The 16,634-nt window shown below is 36.6% G+C and overlaps 1 protein-coding gene across 1 annotated transcript; it reads left to right on the plus strand.

The window, feature by feature from the left end:
* Positions 1 to 4,975: 4,975 nt before the first annotated feature.
* Positions 4,976 to 15,487, plus strand: LOC116296347 (potassium channel subfamily K member 9). The gene is made up of 2 exons (XM_031704354.2): positions 4,976 to 5,656; positions 11,777 to 15,487. The coding sequence occupies exons 1-2, from the start codon at positions 5,329 to 5,331 to the stop codon at positions 12,367 to 12,369; spliced, it is 921 nt and encodes a 306-aa protein (XP_031560214.1). The 5' UTR covers positions 4,976 to 5,328; the 3' UTR covers positions 12,370 to 15,487.
* Positions 15,488 to 16,634: the final 1,147 nt, after the last annotated feature.

The raw sequence follows: 16,634 nt of genomic DNA on the forward strand, positions 1-16,634 counted from the left end.
ATTGATTCATCTGACTGGTCAGTGATCCCACCATGTTCATCTGACTGGTCAGTGATCCCACCATGTTCATCTGACTGGTCAGTGATCCCATCATGTTCATCTGACTGGTCAGTGATCCCATCATGTTCATCTGACTGGTCAGTGATCCCATCGTGTTCATCTGACTGGTCAGTGGTCCCACCATGTTCATCTGACTGGTCAGTGATCCCACCATGTTCATCTGACTGGTCAGTGATCCCATCATGTTCATCTGACTGGTCAGTGATCCCATCATGTTCATCTGACTGGTCAGTGATCCCACCATGTTCATCTGACTGGTCAGTGGTCCCACCATGTTCATCTGACTGGTCAGTGATCATACACCATGTTCATCTGACTGGTCAGTATACCATGTTCATCTGACTGGTCAGTGATCATACACCATGTTCATCTGACTGGTCAGTATACCATGTTCATCATCTCACTGTTTAAGAAAATCCCACGTAAAGATCATCGATACTTCGAGTATCTTTACATATAATATCCCTGGTTTACAGTTTGTTACCTTCAAAAGAGTCCATCCATAAGTTACAAATTAATGTCATTTATAGAATTAAATTCACTTCTCAACAACGTTTGCCGTCTTCAATAATAAGCCCCAGTAGCTATTCGTTATTAACTCTTACCCCAACCAGCTCTTAAAAGCTAAAATGCTTTTGATTTTGAAAAACGATCTAGTATAGTGTATACATAATGGCAAAAAACCATCCTTTCGCCACCTAACAAAACACACATAGACGACACACACAAAATTCAAGTCAGGGCAATTGAAATGGAAATATCATGTATATATATATATGTATGTATTTTTTTTTTTTTTTTTTTTTTTTTTGTAACACAACGTTTTGTTAATCATGTGAGTTAAAAAGGGTTTCGGCTAATATCATAAAGCGTGCCCTCTGTTCCTATTTCTTTGTTATTTATTTATTTATTTATTCTTCTTCCTGTGTAGTGGGGGTTGATTTAATCTAACACATTCATCAATTGACGCGAAGGTAAGTTGACACTACTAGGACTGAAAATATTAAACCGAAAGACGATAAGGAAACAATTTTTGTCGTTTCTTTACGATAACCATGGTAAATTGACTCTATAGTAACCGTAGGAACAGAGCAAATTTTGTTTTTGACGAGTTCCGGATATAATTTTGACATTATTTCGAGGACTTCATCAAATAATAAATAACTAGCTAGTCCGACTAGTCCAGAAGAAAATTTCTTAATGAATGAACACGTGGTTGAGATAAAAGATAAAAAACAGTGAAAACAGGAGTGTTTGGTTGAAGATATTTAAGCAATTACACGGATAAAGATAGTTTATTTTCAAGTTTATTAATCAAAAGAAGCTTATCTATCCCCCACTGAACGTCTCAATATCCATGATGGTAGGCACTTGAGTTTTTTCGATTCTATCCATGGGATTAAAACAAATAAAGAAAATTAGGTATAAAAGACATTGAAACACGATTTTGGACCAAATAAAACGTTCATTTGAGACGAGTTTAAGGTTGGGTCATGATAAAGTTATATACTATATAGTATATATTCTACTCCGAGAACTTTACCATTAAACGTAAACGCCGTCAATTCTTAATTCTTTTTCAGCGTTTTCTTTTGTACATCGGTGAGTAGACTTACGCCCCCGACAAATCGCCGAACAAAGTGCAGCTGGCGCTCAATGCAATAACAGAAATAAAGTGGACTGATTTGGCAAATAATGCAGAAAAATAATAATAATGTAGTCTGAATACCTATAGGAATATTGAGAATACAAGGGTCACATATCTTGTACTATCAATCGCTTGTTACTGAAAAATATCTACATCCAAGCGATATAGGTTCTTGGTAATAGCTTGTGCGTCTCATTAAAAAACGTCAGATTAACTACTGTGTGATAGAATAATTTCACAGGAGAAAAATATATACTATAAGAATGGAATTGAAGTACACGCAAGGCCATCTATATATCTCAGTAATGAGCGAGCCGCGTTGACCATTGAATGGCTTACTCTATACCAACTCGTGAAGTTTCCTCAAGTCAAGAAGGTACTCAACTGCGTCAGTACACTATACCAATGCTATGCCGCTTTTGGCTGTTGTACTTTGATTGGATTGTTTGGTGTTGGGAGGCAGTGGGTGGGAAATGACAAACGCCTACACTAAATTCCTTGGTTTTCAAACGATCCCTGTGGCCTGATTGACCGACTGATATTTGACCAATTTCAAGGAATGAGGAACTATTATCAATTAGATACCGCATCTGATCCGCGGCGCGACACAGCTCTGTCTAACTGAATGCACATGTGGTCTATTTAATCTTAACCCTTGATAAACAATGATAAATGAGTGAGCATAGATGTTTCCGCAATGTTAAAGCGAGAGATTTCTTTACAGTTGCCCTTTGTCATTTGATTTTTCCCCATAGTTGACCATTTTATTATTTATTTCATAAAAAAAAGCTTGGATATATTCATCAGTTCAAAGTCCTACGGCTATATGTAGTCAGGGTACGTCCATGCCATCTTTCGCCTGGCTCTTAATATTGAAATATTATTCCCATTTTGAAAAGTCAATAACTACTAATGGGCTTCCTATATAGTGGGCAGGGCCAATCAGACTTGTAGATAGGTCTAACTAGCTGCTATCAGTACGAAAACCGCCGCGCCTCGACAGAAAGTGAAGGAATCCTTTTGTCTCTTCAAATGAAAGCACTATTAGTATTTCTCCATAGTATTTAATGTATAATCATTTTTCTAGAGTCGTACAATACCATTCTGTTTTAAGAACATATAATTCCCTTGACTTAAATCAATGGGGATTTAGTCTATCTAAAGTAAATACCAATCTAATTGTTAGCAGTCGATCGAGTATTGCTCTTAAACATCATTTTAGTCTTAACTAAATTGACCAACTCCGTCTTGAAAATAGAAAAAAAAAAAAATCAATAAGAAGTGAAAAAAGAAATTCCAATATCGATGTGGTTTTAAAAATCAAAGGAATGTATCTGCTTATCAAATAGGTACAAGAAGTTTCCATTGAATTCCTCGTCATTAGTCCTATATTCTAGGTTTCATCTTTGGCGAATCTCTAAAAATCAATCCATATACTCAGACGCCTTTCCAGGAGTTCAAACGAGTCATGCTAACCTGAGGGAATAGGTTTACTTGGATGTTTATTCATCCGCATGCATCATTATCAATGTTAGTACTCGTGAGACTCTGTCAAATTTTCTTTGGCTTTCTTTGTTTTAGTTGCTAAGCATCTCATCACTGATTTTGGGTACAGAAGACGATTAAAATTAATGAATATATCTTAACATAAGATCACAAACTATTTCTTAATTAAGAAAGGATAGTCGAAATGAAACTAAATAAGGTTTTTTTCTCCTTTTTGTTGTCGTAATTTTGAAAATTTTAAAGGAAGAATTTTTGGGTCTCTTGGGACAATTTTCGAATCATAGTGTTAAGACCAACTAGGCAAGCTGTTTTACGGCGAACTTCCCGTAGTTTATGAACAAAATGCTTTAGTTATTGTGAGAAGAAAAAGCAATTTAAAAAGCAGGAAACAAAAAAAACACAACATAAAATTATTTGCAAGTAAAATAAAAACAACCACCTTTTTGGGGTACATTTTCTGATTTGTTTTCAAATATTTTTTCCAACCAATGTTTTTAAAATGATTTTTATCACTATGCTCTAAGGGAGGATTAAGAACTTTTAAACTTTGGCAATACCGAATCAAAGCACTAAGTCGACAAGCAGAAGTGGAAGTGTTTAGGAAAATTTCTTCCATATATATATATATAGCTCGTTTTTATATTGTCTCGCTCACCGCGCTCGCAATTTTTTTATTTTTTTTATTTTTTAATTCGTTTCTTCAAAGACAGTAAATCTTTTTTCACAGTTCAAATTGATTATCTTCGCTAGCTCAATTTATCGCCTGGAGAAACAAAAAAAAAAACCAATAGTAAATCAGTCTTTAATTTCAGCCAAATTTCAGTCTATACAATTTTAATGACGGCATGGCTCTGTGAAGACGATTTTGTTCTATACGTGAGTGGCGAATGATTACTGTGTCTCTGACAACGAAAATAAACCTAATATATGAGACCATAAATGTACACCTAGGTACATTCTAATGAGGTCGATCTTATTTTATTATTGAAATTATTTTCGTTCTCTCTTTATTTTAGGTTTGTCAGCTGTATCTCAAAACACTCCAATAATCCAACACAAAATTTGAGTACAACACATTGATCCGGTGAAAAAATCACTTTTCTCATTATTATTTATTTATCTTATTGATTTTTTTTTTTTTTTTTTTTTTTTTTTTGGTAGTTTTTTGTAGTATTTTTCCAAGATATGTTTTATATTTATAATATTTCTAGTCATAGTTTTTACGTGTTATTTTCCATTCAATAAAACTGCTTCTTATACGATGTTGTTTCCGCATAATTGTTTTTAAAAAAAAGCTTTTTCTTATCCTTGTCAACCCCCTCCTTCACATCAGGACAACATCTGCTTCCAGTGTTCATGCGTTCGCTCGTTCGTGCATTCGTTCGTTTTTGGCTTCAAAATTTCGTATCCTTTTTTTTTTTTTTTTTTGCCACTACTTTTCCCACTTTTCGATAAACTGGATTTTGACGACCCTGGCTAACGAATCTGTAAATCATTTTAAAATAAAAAACCTTTTAAACTGTTCTCATTGCCATTTTTGTTTTTTAAACCTTATTATATGCAAGCTTTGAAGGGTTGCGGAAAGCGAAGATCATAAATTTCCTTTTCTAGCGGAAATGTTCAACTGGATCTTAAATGAGTTCTCCATATTTGGCAAAAGCAATAACAATAGAAAAGAAAAGTTTGACATAAATTTTAGTCAAGGAATAGTATTCAAAGTGGACATTCGGGCGCCCACTGTCATACGGTACAAAATACCAAGGCTTAGGGAAATCACACAATCCGAGGGATCTGTTCGTCAACTGACCAAACCAGGTGCTTGTCAAACGTCCCTGTCGATTATATATGTTTATGTGTTGGCGATCACAACAAAAGATCCCGGGAATATTTCAAATGTACCAGAACAATATGAAATAATCAGCCCATTCTTATTCCGATCTTTAGCATTATTGGCACACATGACGTCAGTCGCTTATCAACCAACTATTGTTCTAAGTGTTAGCCTCCGGTAGAAAACATTGTATCTGGCATATAAAGCTTTAGCAAACGAGTTGAGACCGCACCAAAAACATCGAACGCACTAGTTCTGCCGCTCACTCTCCGTTCATCGGATCATGGGAGTTTTTTTCCTGAATTTCCTTAGGGCTCTAAAAGGCCCGACTAAAAACTTACTCTTACGAACGACTTTGTTTTTTGTGTATCTACTGTTCGGGGCTGCTGTCTTTCAAACCATTGAATCAGGCGAGGAGCGACGCGAGAAACATCACTTTGAACTGGTGCGCCAAAATATGGCAGAAAAATACAATATATCTGAGAAAGACATGGCAAATCTGTTTCTGGAAATTTCAAAGGCGGTTGATGAAGGTTATTTCGATGTCAATTACGATCGGTGGAGTTTTGCGGGCTCGCTTTTTTTCACAGGGACTGTTGTTACTACGATAGGTGAGTATTTTGAATAATTTTTTTGCTTATGAGAAACATGATCAAGAACTGTCCGTGAATTTACCGCCAATTCTTTAGGTGTTCTTTAAGGAAGCGCGCTACCAAAGCAACGAACCTTTTAAGTTTGCGCTCTAAATTCGCCGCCAAAAATGCTCATGGTCCGGGCAAAAAATGTGGTTAAACATAGAATTGAACATCTGAAAAAGAAGATAGAGATTTGGGATATGTTATCATGAATGTATGAAATATTTAGTTCAAAGAGAAAAATATTGTTCTTTAGCATAATATAGAATTATATTTTATGGCTTGTCTTTTTTATAATTTGGTTTATCACCGATTTTGACTTTAAGGTTTACATATTAACCTTTTTATTTCATTAAAAACCCAAAACATGTTTTAAAAACCGGAGTTTTTATGAATTGAGATTTCATTTTGACAGCTTTCCTTTTGTGCTTATTTCTTGCCCATCTTGAAATTACATTTATTAGCTAAATCAAACCTGACTACATGAAAATAAATACCAAAAGAGATTGAAAAAAGTTCTCTTTATCCAAAGATTTATCAATTTTAGATTCTAAATGCATAAATTGAACATTTTCGGTGTTTTTCTGTTCAAGTAGTAAGTCTTTCGTTATGAATATTCAACGTACTCAAGGCTGACACGAAGCGTGGGCTGTTGTTTAGAATTTGAAAGCTTTGATGGATTGCTGCTGTATTTGGCCTTTTTCATTAAAAAATACTCTCAAACATGAAAGGATACATCCAAAACCAATCTATAAGTAAAGGAGAAGTTCACGAAAACTTAAGAAAGGTTGAAAGCTACTCGTTTATATTCATAAACCATCTATTCTGCATGGAACAGTAAGATAATATGTACATTATACAAAAACTCCTTGTTGAACAAAATATGAACAAGCAAACAATGGTTCGAAGCATAAAATGATTCGTATCACTGCTCTCCTTTATTACGGCAAAAAGGGCCTTCGAATAAGTGGGATAAGCCAGGAAGAACAGAAGGAAAACTTGACATTCTCCATAATCAGTGTAATACGCTAAAATTACGTCTCTAAAAATCTGTCAATAATGTGTGGCTTGAAAAGCTGATGGTTTGAGCAATTATCGGCAACACATGCGGTCTAGCTTTTTCTCATCTTTGGAAGGATTTTATGATAAAGGCAAAACATCACGGATAGTTTCGAATTAGTTTGTAAAAAATAACCACAATGTTCACTGTTTACCCGTCAACAAACATGTACAATTGAGTATATAGCATAAGACAATAGAATTACATAAAATTATGGAAAAATCTATTGTTCAACTTTATCATATACTACCACCGAAAATCTTTGAGAAATTTTTTCCCCGTAAAATTCAAAATAAAATCGGGGAACCTTGCGCACGCTAAGACTAGTTAGAATTAGGATTAAGAAATACGAACACTTTATGGAATTAATCCTTAACCTTTTAAATACGTTAATAATAAGATCATGATGTAGTTTTAACTCTTAAGTTTATGTAACCGATGGATATACACTAGATCAAACTGTATTGAGCGCAGTACATCATCTAAAAAACTCGCCTGACGTAACGTAGCTGCTGCAAATCATCTCTATAAAAACGCTCACAGACTCCGGCATTTCAAGCTTTCATTCTGAGTTAATTCTATCCCATTTTTTATGACAAATCAAATTTCTTAAAAACAAAGTATTTTTCATGATTTTGCCCGGCAGTGGAATGACTTTAGAAGCTTCTCGGTGCGAACAGTGTAAACGTGGCTAGATTATTGCAGCTATTTCCACTTTACTTTCCGGTGCATTTGACCGTTTTGGATTCATAGACGTCATTCGCTTTTCTCATTGTTTTATATATTTTTCTACCAGTACTACTGGCTTCACAATAATTCAGTAATATTAGTTAAAAAGAGATTATTCAATGATTTACTTTCTCATTTTTAAAGTAGATTTTTATAACTTCATTTCACTTATTTTAATTTCATTTTCAAATCAAATCGATACATTCATTTGTATATGTAAGATTTTCAACTATAGTACTCAAATATTCATTCATTCGAGGATTCATTCCCATAGTGAAAGATAACCAACGTGTAGCGATCAGTAAAGCACTCATTTATCCCAATCATCGCAATATTCAATAACGCATGAAAATATGATTTCTTTCGCGCGCGTGGTTCATGACAAGGAACAGCTGTGAGTTTTCGCATAAGAGAGAGTGATGAACGGAATACATAACTCAAATCAAGCAATGCAGTTTTTCTCTCGTTATTACCAAATGATTACTACAGTTACTGAAAGGTGATCGGTTGATCTTGGAGGAAGAAAATATTTCCCACGGTTTTTTAAAATACTTTTTAGTGAATGAAATAAAATTCAGCAAATGAAATATAGAACGGAAGTTTGTGAACCTATCATTTGTTGAAATGTCCGTCGACTATTCAATGTATTGAAGGTCAGAAATTTAGACCTTTCGCCGGTATACAGTTATCGAATCAAGGTTTTCTCAGATTAATAATGTCTAGAGCTAAACGTTGGGATGTACATCCGTGATCCGACGCGATATTTGCCGTTAAAACTCTGACAATCGTCATTACGAACGAAGACGTACTGACGACCTGGACTCCGGATGTTACCGTCTCCATTGTCTTGAATTATGAGATGCGCAAAAGTAAATCAGAACACAAAACTCGTTCTAGTCATTCCTTAAGCAAAATCGCTGTTATCGTGAAGAGGGTTTTTTATTGTTAGTGGAACTAATAGCAGCCAAAATTCAAAAGCATATGTATTCGCTGAAATAGAGAAGCAAAAGAGTAGTTAGGATAGATTAAAATGTATGTAAAAGACTACCACTTTTACTGGCGAGAAGATCGAGAGAAAAAATAAAGGAGACGATAGACTCACCGTATTGCAGTGTTTGACTTTTTTTGGCTCTTAACTACTGTTTATTTAAAAATGATTTGCCCTAAATATCTTGTCAGCGAGTTTCCATAAGAAGAGCTTGATTATCAGCCTTGATAGAAATCAGGGAATGGGAAACGGTTCGTAGAAGTATTAATTTAGTTGTACTGACAAACCCTGTAATGACGCTACCTCGTTTTACAGAAGGTAAATATTCGAATTCATCTGATATTAAGAAAATGATTTCGGTAATGATCAGGGAAATCAGGACAGTTATTTGGTAATATTTTCTATATTTTTTAAATATATGATGGTTTTGATTGCCAGATACCAAATGACCTTATTTACGTAGTTGATTATGTATGATCTTGCGGTTGGAGATAGATCTGAATATATGGTACGCTATTTATTGATATAACTAACCTCAAAAACAATTTTCATTTCTAGGTCTGTTTTGTTTTGTTTTGATTTCGTTTGTTGTTGTTCTTGTTGTTGTTGTTGTTTTTATTTTTAAGTGGCGAGTTTTGTTTTGCTTTCACTTTTTTTTTTATTTAGTAACGGTTGAAGTCGATAACATACCAAAAAGGTTTCCAGTTACCCACCTATAGTTCGATCGATAACCCAGCTCGTTATACCATTCGATCGTCAATATATCTAAGATATTGTGGTTTTATAAGAAATTCTTCACTGACGCAGTTAGCATTGTCAGACATAGTCAAACATCAGGTTAGCATTGTCATAATAGATGAAATCCGTAGGAAGTACGAATACCATCTGCTGAGCTTTACTATGAATGACTCGGCTAGCTTTTCCCCCCTTAGGAATTCCATTTTCATTTGGTCAGAGATTATCGATACTATGCTATGTCTTTTTTCACCTGCCAATCTAACTCTCGCTCGTTGAGGATTTCCTATCGATCTTTGAATACAAATTGCCACGTTTATTTTATCCTTTACTTCTTACTGGCTTTTTTCATGTCATTTTTGTCACTGCGAGACTTGAAATCACTCCAACATAAAACGTACAATGACAAACGGATTGAATCAGTTTAGATTCCTTCGAGACGTCAACGTGTGGGAGTTCCCTTCTAAATTCATTATCGAAGTAAAAAATATAGATTGAAAAAAAATGTATATTCAAATGCTTGAGTAAGTCGAATTTCCTTTTTTGAATTGTCTATGAAAACATTCCTCGGGCAATTTTGCCATTTGATTTATTATCTGTTGTGTTACAATCAAATTAATTTGAGAATTATTTCACCTGGTGTCATATTTCTCATTCGGAAAAAAATCACTGTACACTTGAGATTATGGATGGGAGTAGGCCTTGATGCCCTCCTCCCCCCCATTTGCATCAAATTAATACTAATAGTTACATAGCAATTTTGATATAAATTTGATACCCTAAAGAGTAGAGACGATGGGATGGTTTTTATTTCTCGCAGCAAGCGCGTACAATAGCGCAGCGCAACCGCGACGTCATAAAAACGAAGACAAAAGCGAAATTCGGACAAACAAACTTACAAGTTTACTTTCAGCAGATAATTTTCACAGCCGATCGCAGTTGAACTTAGCTTACATGGGTTATTATTGTAACTTTAAGTAAAAATAATAAAATCGGTTCGTATAATCCTCGTAGCGGTTAAACAGAATGCAATGTTTGTCCGAATCTTTAAGCTATTTTTAGAATCAGTGCGCTGCGCTATTTCGTTTTAAGACTACGTATGGCTATAAAATGAGAAAGTACGAATTAAAACACTTAATGAAATAGTAATTAAAAGATTCAAGTATTGTCTCGCTGTAATAATCGATCTTACCGAACTGTATATAAGTGTTCATTAGCCAACAATTCCAAGGCTAACAGATTGTCTGAGGTTTTTATATTTTAACCAGCATTTTAGCAGGAATTATTACGAGAGGGAAAATATAGAATGGCTGGCTAGTAATGACTGCTAGAACGATCAAATGGTTTTGAATATAGCCAATAGAAAGGCTTTTTTCAAGAAAGAGGGTCAAATCTTGACATCATTAAAGTGGTCACTTTTTACAAAATGAAACCGCAGTTGGTCGATGTGCTTGTTAGTCTGCAAGTGGTTCTTGTATTCGTATTGACGAACGATCACAGTCACATCGGTACAGATGGAAAGAGCTCTTTGAAATCAGTGTAATGGCGAAGTTTTAGCTTATAGAAAATGAGACAGGAAAAATAGCATTCGACATAACATTGAGGACTAAAGCTTTTTACTAATATTGAGCTGCTCTTTCCATTTCTCGGTTTCTGTCATTTGTTCAGATCACATGGCTTGTTAGTGCATGCAACGCAGTCTCACGCCATGTATTGTTACCATGGTGATAGACATGTCACGCAGTGTCACGCCATGCATTGTTACCATGGTAAAGACATGCCACGCAGTTTCACGCCATGCATTGTTACCATGGTGATAGACATGCCACGCGGTCTCACGCCATGCATTGTTACCATGGTGAAAACATGTCACGCAGTCTCACGCCATGCATTGTTACCATGGTGAAGACATGTCACGCAGTCTCACGCCATGTATTGTTACAAGAGAGCATAAATAAGAGAGGTAAACTTCTTAATAATGCGCGCGCCCTGTAATTTCCCGGTTGGGCTATTTTTAGTAACCGAATGCAGTTTAAATTACGCCTCACTCCACTCCTGTGCGTCGTCAACATGCGCGCACGCTCTTTCTGTTTATCATAACTAAAAGCGAAACGAAAGGAGCGCGCGTGCGCAAGTTGATGAGGCACGGGAGTAGGGTAAGGTTTCTCTCTCTTATTTATGCTCTCTTGATTGTTATCATGGTGTACAGAGTAACTTATTTTTATATACAATAATTTGATAAAAACAAACAAACAGAAACTTTTAGTTTGCGTGACAAATTCACGCAAAACTTTTAGCAAAACTTTTAGCAAAACTTTTAGGCCATACTTCGTTGCCTTTTTAGTATTGATAGGAATGGCATTTACTTTCATTTTTTCAATTTCCTCATCGGACATTGTAGCAAAACGATTGCCGGCAGATGCCATTTTGTTGCCGACTCAATATTCCGAGATTCAGAGGTGAATATCATACAATATTCACCTCCAATTAACCAATGAGCGCGCGCGTTCTTAGGAAGTACACAAGTTGGTATATGTTGGTATATAAGTACCTTTATCCTTACATCGGTTGTTTCCTTCCTCAGGATACGGCAAGATGGCACCAGCCACAGTATGGGGACGAGTATTTTGTATATTCTACGCCATATTTGGTATCCCAATCACAGGATTAATGCTTAAATCTATCGGAGAGAGAATCACAGAAGGCATTGCTAATTTCTTTCGCCTTGTAGACAGACGAGTGTGTAATCGAGAACCACAATCAATCCATACAAAGACTGTTATCGCAGTGTTTGCTATAGTTATCTCAATGGTACTGTTACTAGCTGCCCTTGCCATGGAATACGAAGGATGGACTTACTTCGAAGGTCTCTACTTCGGCTTCATTACACTCAGCACCATTGGCTTCGGTGACTATGTTCCAGCTCATCCTTCAGAATACCAGAATCACCCAGCATTTGTCATCATTTTTACAGCTATCACCTTCGTTTACTTTACTGTTGGCCTAGCACTCGTCTCCAGTGCCCTACTTGCAATCAGCCGGTTGTTTGAGGACGACCCGCCATGGGGGTTCATTTCCCTGGGAATGAATCAAGATGATGACGATGAAGATCGAATCACACGCGAAAAACTACAAGCCCACAAACTCCACGATGCGACCAAAAGTGATGTCCATTAACATATATTAAATCTATGACTACAAATGTTCGGGAACACATTTATTTATGAATTCCGTTAACATGAGGGATAGACTGTGGACAAAATACAACAGAACAACCTAAATCTATCAGGGATGTTAAGAAATGGGGGATTTTTTGGTTTGTCCTAACAACAACTGGGTATCCTATGTTTTAACATCGACTTTATAAACTGGTAATTGTGGCGCAATAGTCCTTTAAGTATTGGAAATGTTGCTGTCAATGTTCTACATTTTTTCATTGACTAGACGATGGAAAGGGTTTCGTGTAGGACTTACCAACTACTTACAGCTGTTACTTCCTACGGAAGCCAGCCAGCAACTATAACAACGAATCTTAAGTCCTATGAAGAAAGAAGACGCAATCAGACTTAAGTTAAGAAACCGAGAGAGAAACAAGAGTGATAAAGCGGCGGCGCACGTAAAGGATTCTTACCAACTACTTACAGCTGTTACTTCCTACGAAAGCCAGCCATAACAACGAATCTTAAGTCCTATGAAGAATGAAAACGCAACCAGACTTAAGTTAAGAAATCGAGAGAGAAACAAGAGTGTTAAAGCGGCGACGCACGTAAAGGGTTCTGGTGTGATGCAAGATAAAGTGTCGGATGGTGCTGGACGTACTCTTGCAACTTGAAAACTTGATGAACAAATCAAACGAGTCATTATAAAAAGGGTAACATTACTATTTTGAAATACATAAAAATATAAATAGATATATGTGTATATATATAATACTGAACTCCATCTCCAAAGATATCAAATAGGCGGAAAACATTTCCGGTATTATTATGGGTTACGAACAGATATTTATTTTTTGTATAAGACATGTAAATACTTTAAAGTCTATGAGTATTATAATTGGGTGGGCTCAGTTTAATGTTATTGCAATTGGTGCTTTATTTCATCTGTGTGTGTGTGTGCATATGTGTGTATTTAGGCCCTGGCTAAACGAGGAAACATTTGCAGAAACATGTTTACCGTGCGCGCGCATGTTCCTCCGATGTTTCCAAGTTTACCTGCAAAAGTCAACATTCTAAAAGTTCGTTACTTAGCAACGCTCGTTCTATCTAAAGTTCAAGGTTCATTTGAAAATGCGCATGCGCAAACCGATGAAGGAAGCATGTTTCTGAAAACATGTCTCCTCGTTTAGCCAGGGCCTTAGTGTCAGAGTGTACTAAGGCTAGAATAGATTCTAACCTATTTATGTTAGTTGCGTAATCGATCATATGGCGCGCGCAACTGTATATACTAACAGTATACTATCAAATGTATCAATGAATACTATTAACATATCTTATTACTGCTTCAGTATCAATTTAAGGCAGCTCTGGTAGTCTGCCACAAGGCCTCGGGTAAGGCTATCTTATATTTTTCATTACAGACTATATTAATATATTATTAAGGATTATCAGTAATCTTACTAAGGGTTTTTTTTTCTTATTTCTTATATATATCACTCTATATGATAAGTTATATGCCAAAGAGAAGTCACACAGAAATACCACCATGAATAAGGCGAAGTGAGAAAATAGCTTTTATCCTATTACATGAGGTATTTCCATATTTGTGATGTTAAAACATAAATATATTTTCAAATACTATTTTACCTCAAGCAGCGTTCCATCTTTAAAATGTTGTCTAAGTTGATGCGTTTCTTGTGTCGTCGTATCAACCATAAAGTTAGAGTTGAAAAAAAAAAAACGAAGTTAACTTTTAAGGCCGGTTTAGACAGTACGATTTTCGCCTACAACTATCGTATACAACACGCTCGCGTCTGTCGTAGGCGAGTTGTAGGCTTGGTTTACACGCTACGACTTGAGTTGTAGGATGGCGCGAGCGTGTTGTATACGATAGTTGTAGGCGAAAATCGTACCGTCTAAACCGGCCTTTAAATTGGTTGGTACTTACTAAACTAATAATATCCAACATGACAGTTTTTTTATTCTTTTGGGAATCATCGTAAACTAGGAATATATCTTTTCCTAATCTCCTCCATCTATACCCCAGCTCTTCCGCGTTTCGTTAGTGGGTTAAGCTAGAAGTAATGTAGATGATTTATTAGAGAGTTTTAGATTGACTTTTTTTTCTCCCCGCAAACGGCAAAGGTGACCACGTTTTCATCGTTTTCCTGTATTTTACTTTACCTTTTACAAAGCTTCTCACCAAGCGCAAATACTCTTTTGTTTTTCTACTACTGCGCGATTCTTTTTCAGTAATTTAAAAGGATTTTTTACTGGTCAACTGACGTTTCACGTTTGCCGTGAACGTAAATCTAGAACTCAAATAGCAGTAAAGAGGAATTATGCAAGGTTGGGCTGGAACTAGTTTAGTTTATTGTGTAAACTGAGTGGTGCAGGAATGTGTTGAGTAATGGTTGCCTCTTGTAAGCAAGGACCAAACCGGCTTTACATGTAACGCATAAAACAGGATCAATAGTTCTTTCGTTTTTTCACCTAGTAATTTTTGGGATTGTAGCATTTTCAGCCTTGATATATTTTTATCTATCGACAAGCTTCAAAAGTGTAAAGTTAAATACAATAAAGTACTTATAGATAGGTCAATTATACAAGATGAGCGGAGGAATAAGCGGTTATAGAAAGTAATATATACCATGCAATATTAGTTTTATTTGATATTTGTAACAAAGGAGTAATATATAATAACAAATTCATATATTTTCATTTTAATATTATTTTTCCTTAACACTTTTAAATATTGGACAGTTCAGGTTGACTATTGTTCCTCGTGTAACTAAGTAAAGGTAGTCAGGTATAAAGGTACTCTTCTCTTATGTAAAGTAAGTTATGGAAATGGGAAAGGACAATTATATAGCAATGAATATTTTTTATATATAAAGATATCTGCATTATGTTTCATGGAATTGAATATTTATAAGAGTCGTTAAGTAATCGACTATCAAAGCTCCACAAAGAATAGATTAATATTGTAATCTGAATTGCAAACTAAAGCGAAAAGCACTGATGAATGAAGTACAAGGTGGCTGTTTTTGTGGAGCTTTGGAAGACATTACTTGTTAAATGGGTATTTTGTTGAATTGATGATAATGGCATTATATACAATAAAGTAATAAAAGACATTTGTGTTTCGTGATGACATCTCTTGAATTGTTTAAACTGTGATACGCGCACTGTACCTGTCAGGGGGTACACACACTGGATGTCCCTGTCAGGTGATACGTACACTGAATGTCCCTGTCAGGTGATACGTACACTGGATGTCCCTGTCAGGTGATACGTACACTGGATGTCCCTGTCAGGTGATACGTACACTGGATGTCCCTGTCAGGTGATACGTACACTGGATGTCCCTGTCAGGTGATACGCACACTGGATGTACCTGTCAGGTGATACGTACACTGGATGCCCCTGTCAGGTGATACGTACACTGGATGTACCTGTCAGGTGATACGTACACTGGATGTCCCTGTCAGGTGATACGTACACTGGATGTACCTGTCAGGTGATACGTACACTGGATGCCCCTGTCAGGTGATACGTACACTGGATGCCCCTGTCAGGTGATACGTACACTGGATGTACCTGTCAGGTGATACGTACACTGCATGTCCCTGTCAGGTGATACGTACACTGGATGCCCCTGTCAGGTGATACGTACACTGGATGTCCCTGTCAGGTGATACGTACACTGGATGTCCCTGTCAGGTGATACGTACACTGGATGTCCCTGTCAGGTGATACGTACACTGGATGTCCCTGTCAGGTGATACGTACACTGGATGTCCCTGTCAGGTGATACGCACACTGGATGTACCTGTCAGGTGATACGTACACTGGATGCCACTGTCAGGTGATACGTACACTGGATGTACCTGTCAGGTGATACGTACACTGGATGTCCCTGTCAGGTGATACGTACACTGGATGTACCTGTCAGGTGATACGTACACTGGATGCCCCTGTCAGGTGATACGTACACTGGATGCCCCTGTCAGGTGATACGTACACTGGATGTACCTGTCAGGTGATACGTACACTGCATGTCCCTGTCAGGTGATACGTACACTGGATGGCCCTGTCAGGTGATACGTACACTGGATGTCCCTGTCAGGTGATACGTACACTGGATGTCCCTGTCAGGTGATACGTACACTTGATGTCCCTGTCAGGTGATACGTACACTGGATGTCCCTGTCAGGTGATACGTACACTGGATGTCCCTGTCAGGTGATACGTACACTGGATGTACCTGTCAGGTGATACGTA

This window comes from Actinia tenebrosa, unplaced genomic scaffold (genome assembly GCF_029948245.1).
Source record: "Actinia tenebrosa isolate PJP-AT-01 unplaced genomic scaffold, QUT_ActTen_1.0 PGA_scaffold12__29_contigs__length_12842862, whole genome shotgun sequence".
NCBI classification, from domain to species: Eukaryota; Metazoa; Cnidaria; class Anthozoa; order Actiniaria; family Actiniidae; genus Actinia; species Actinia tenebrosa.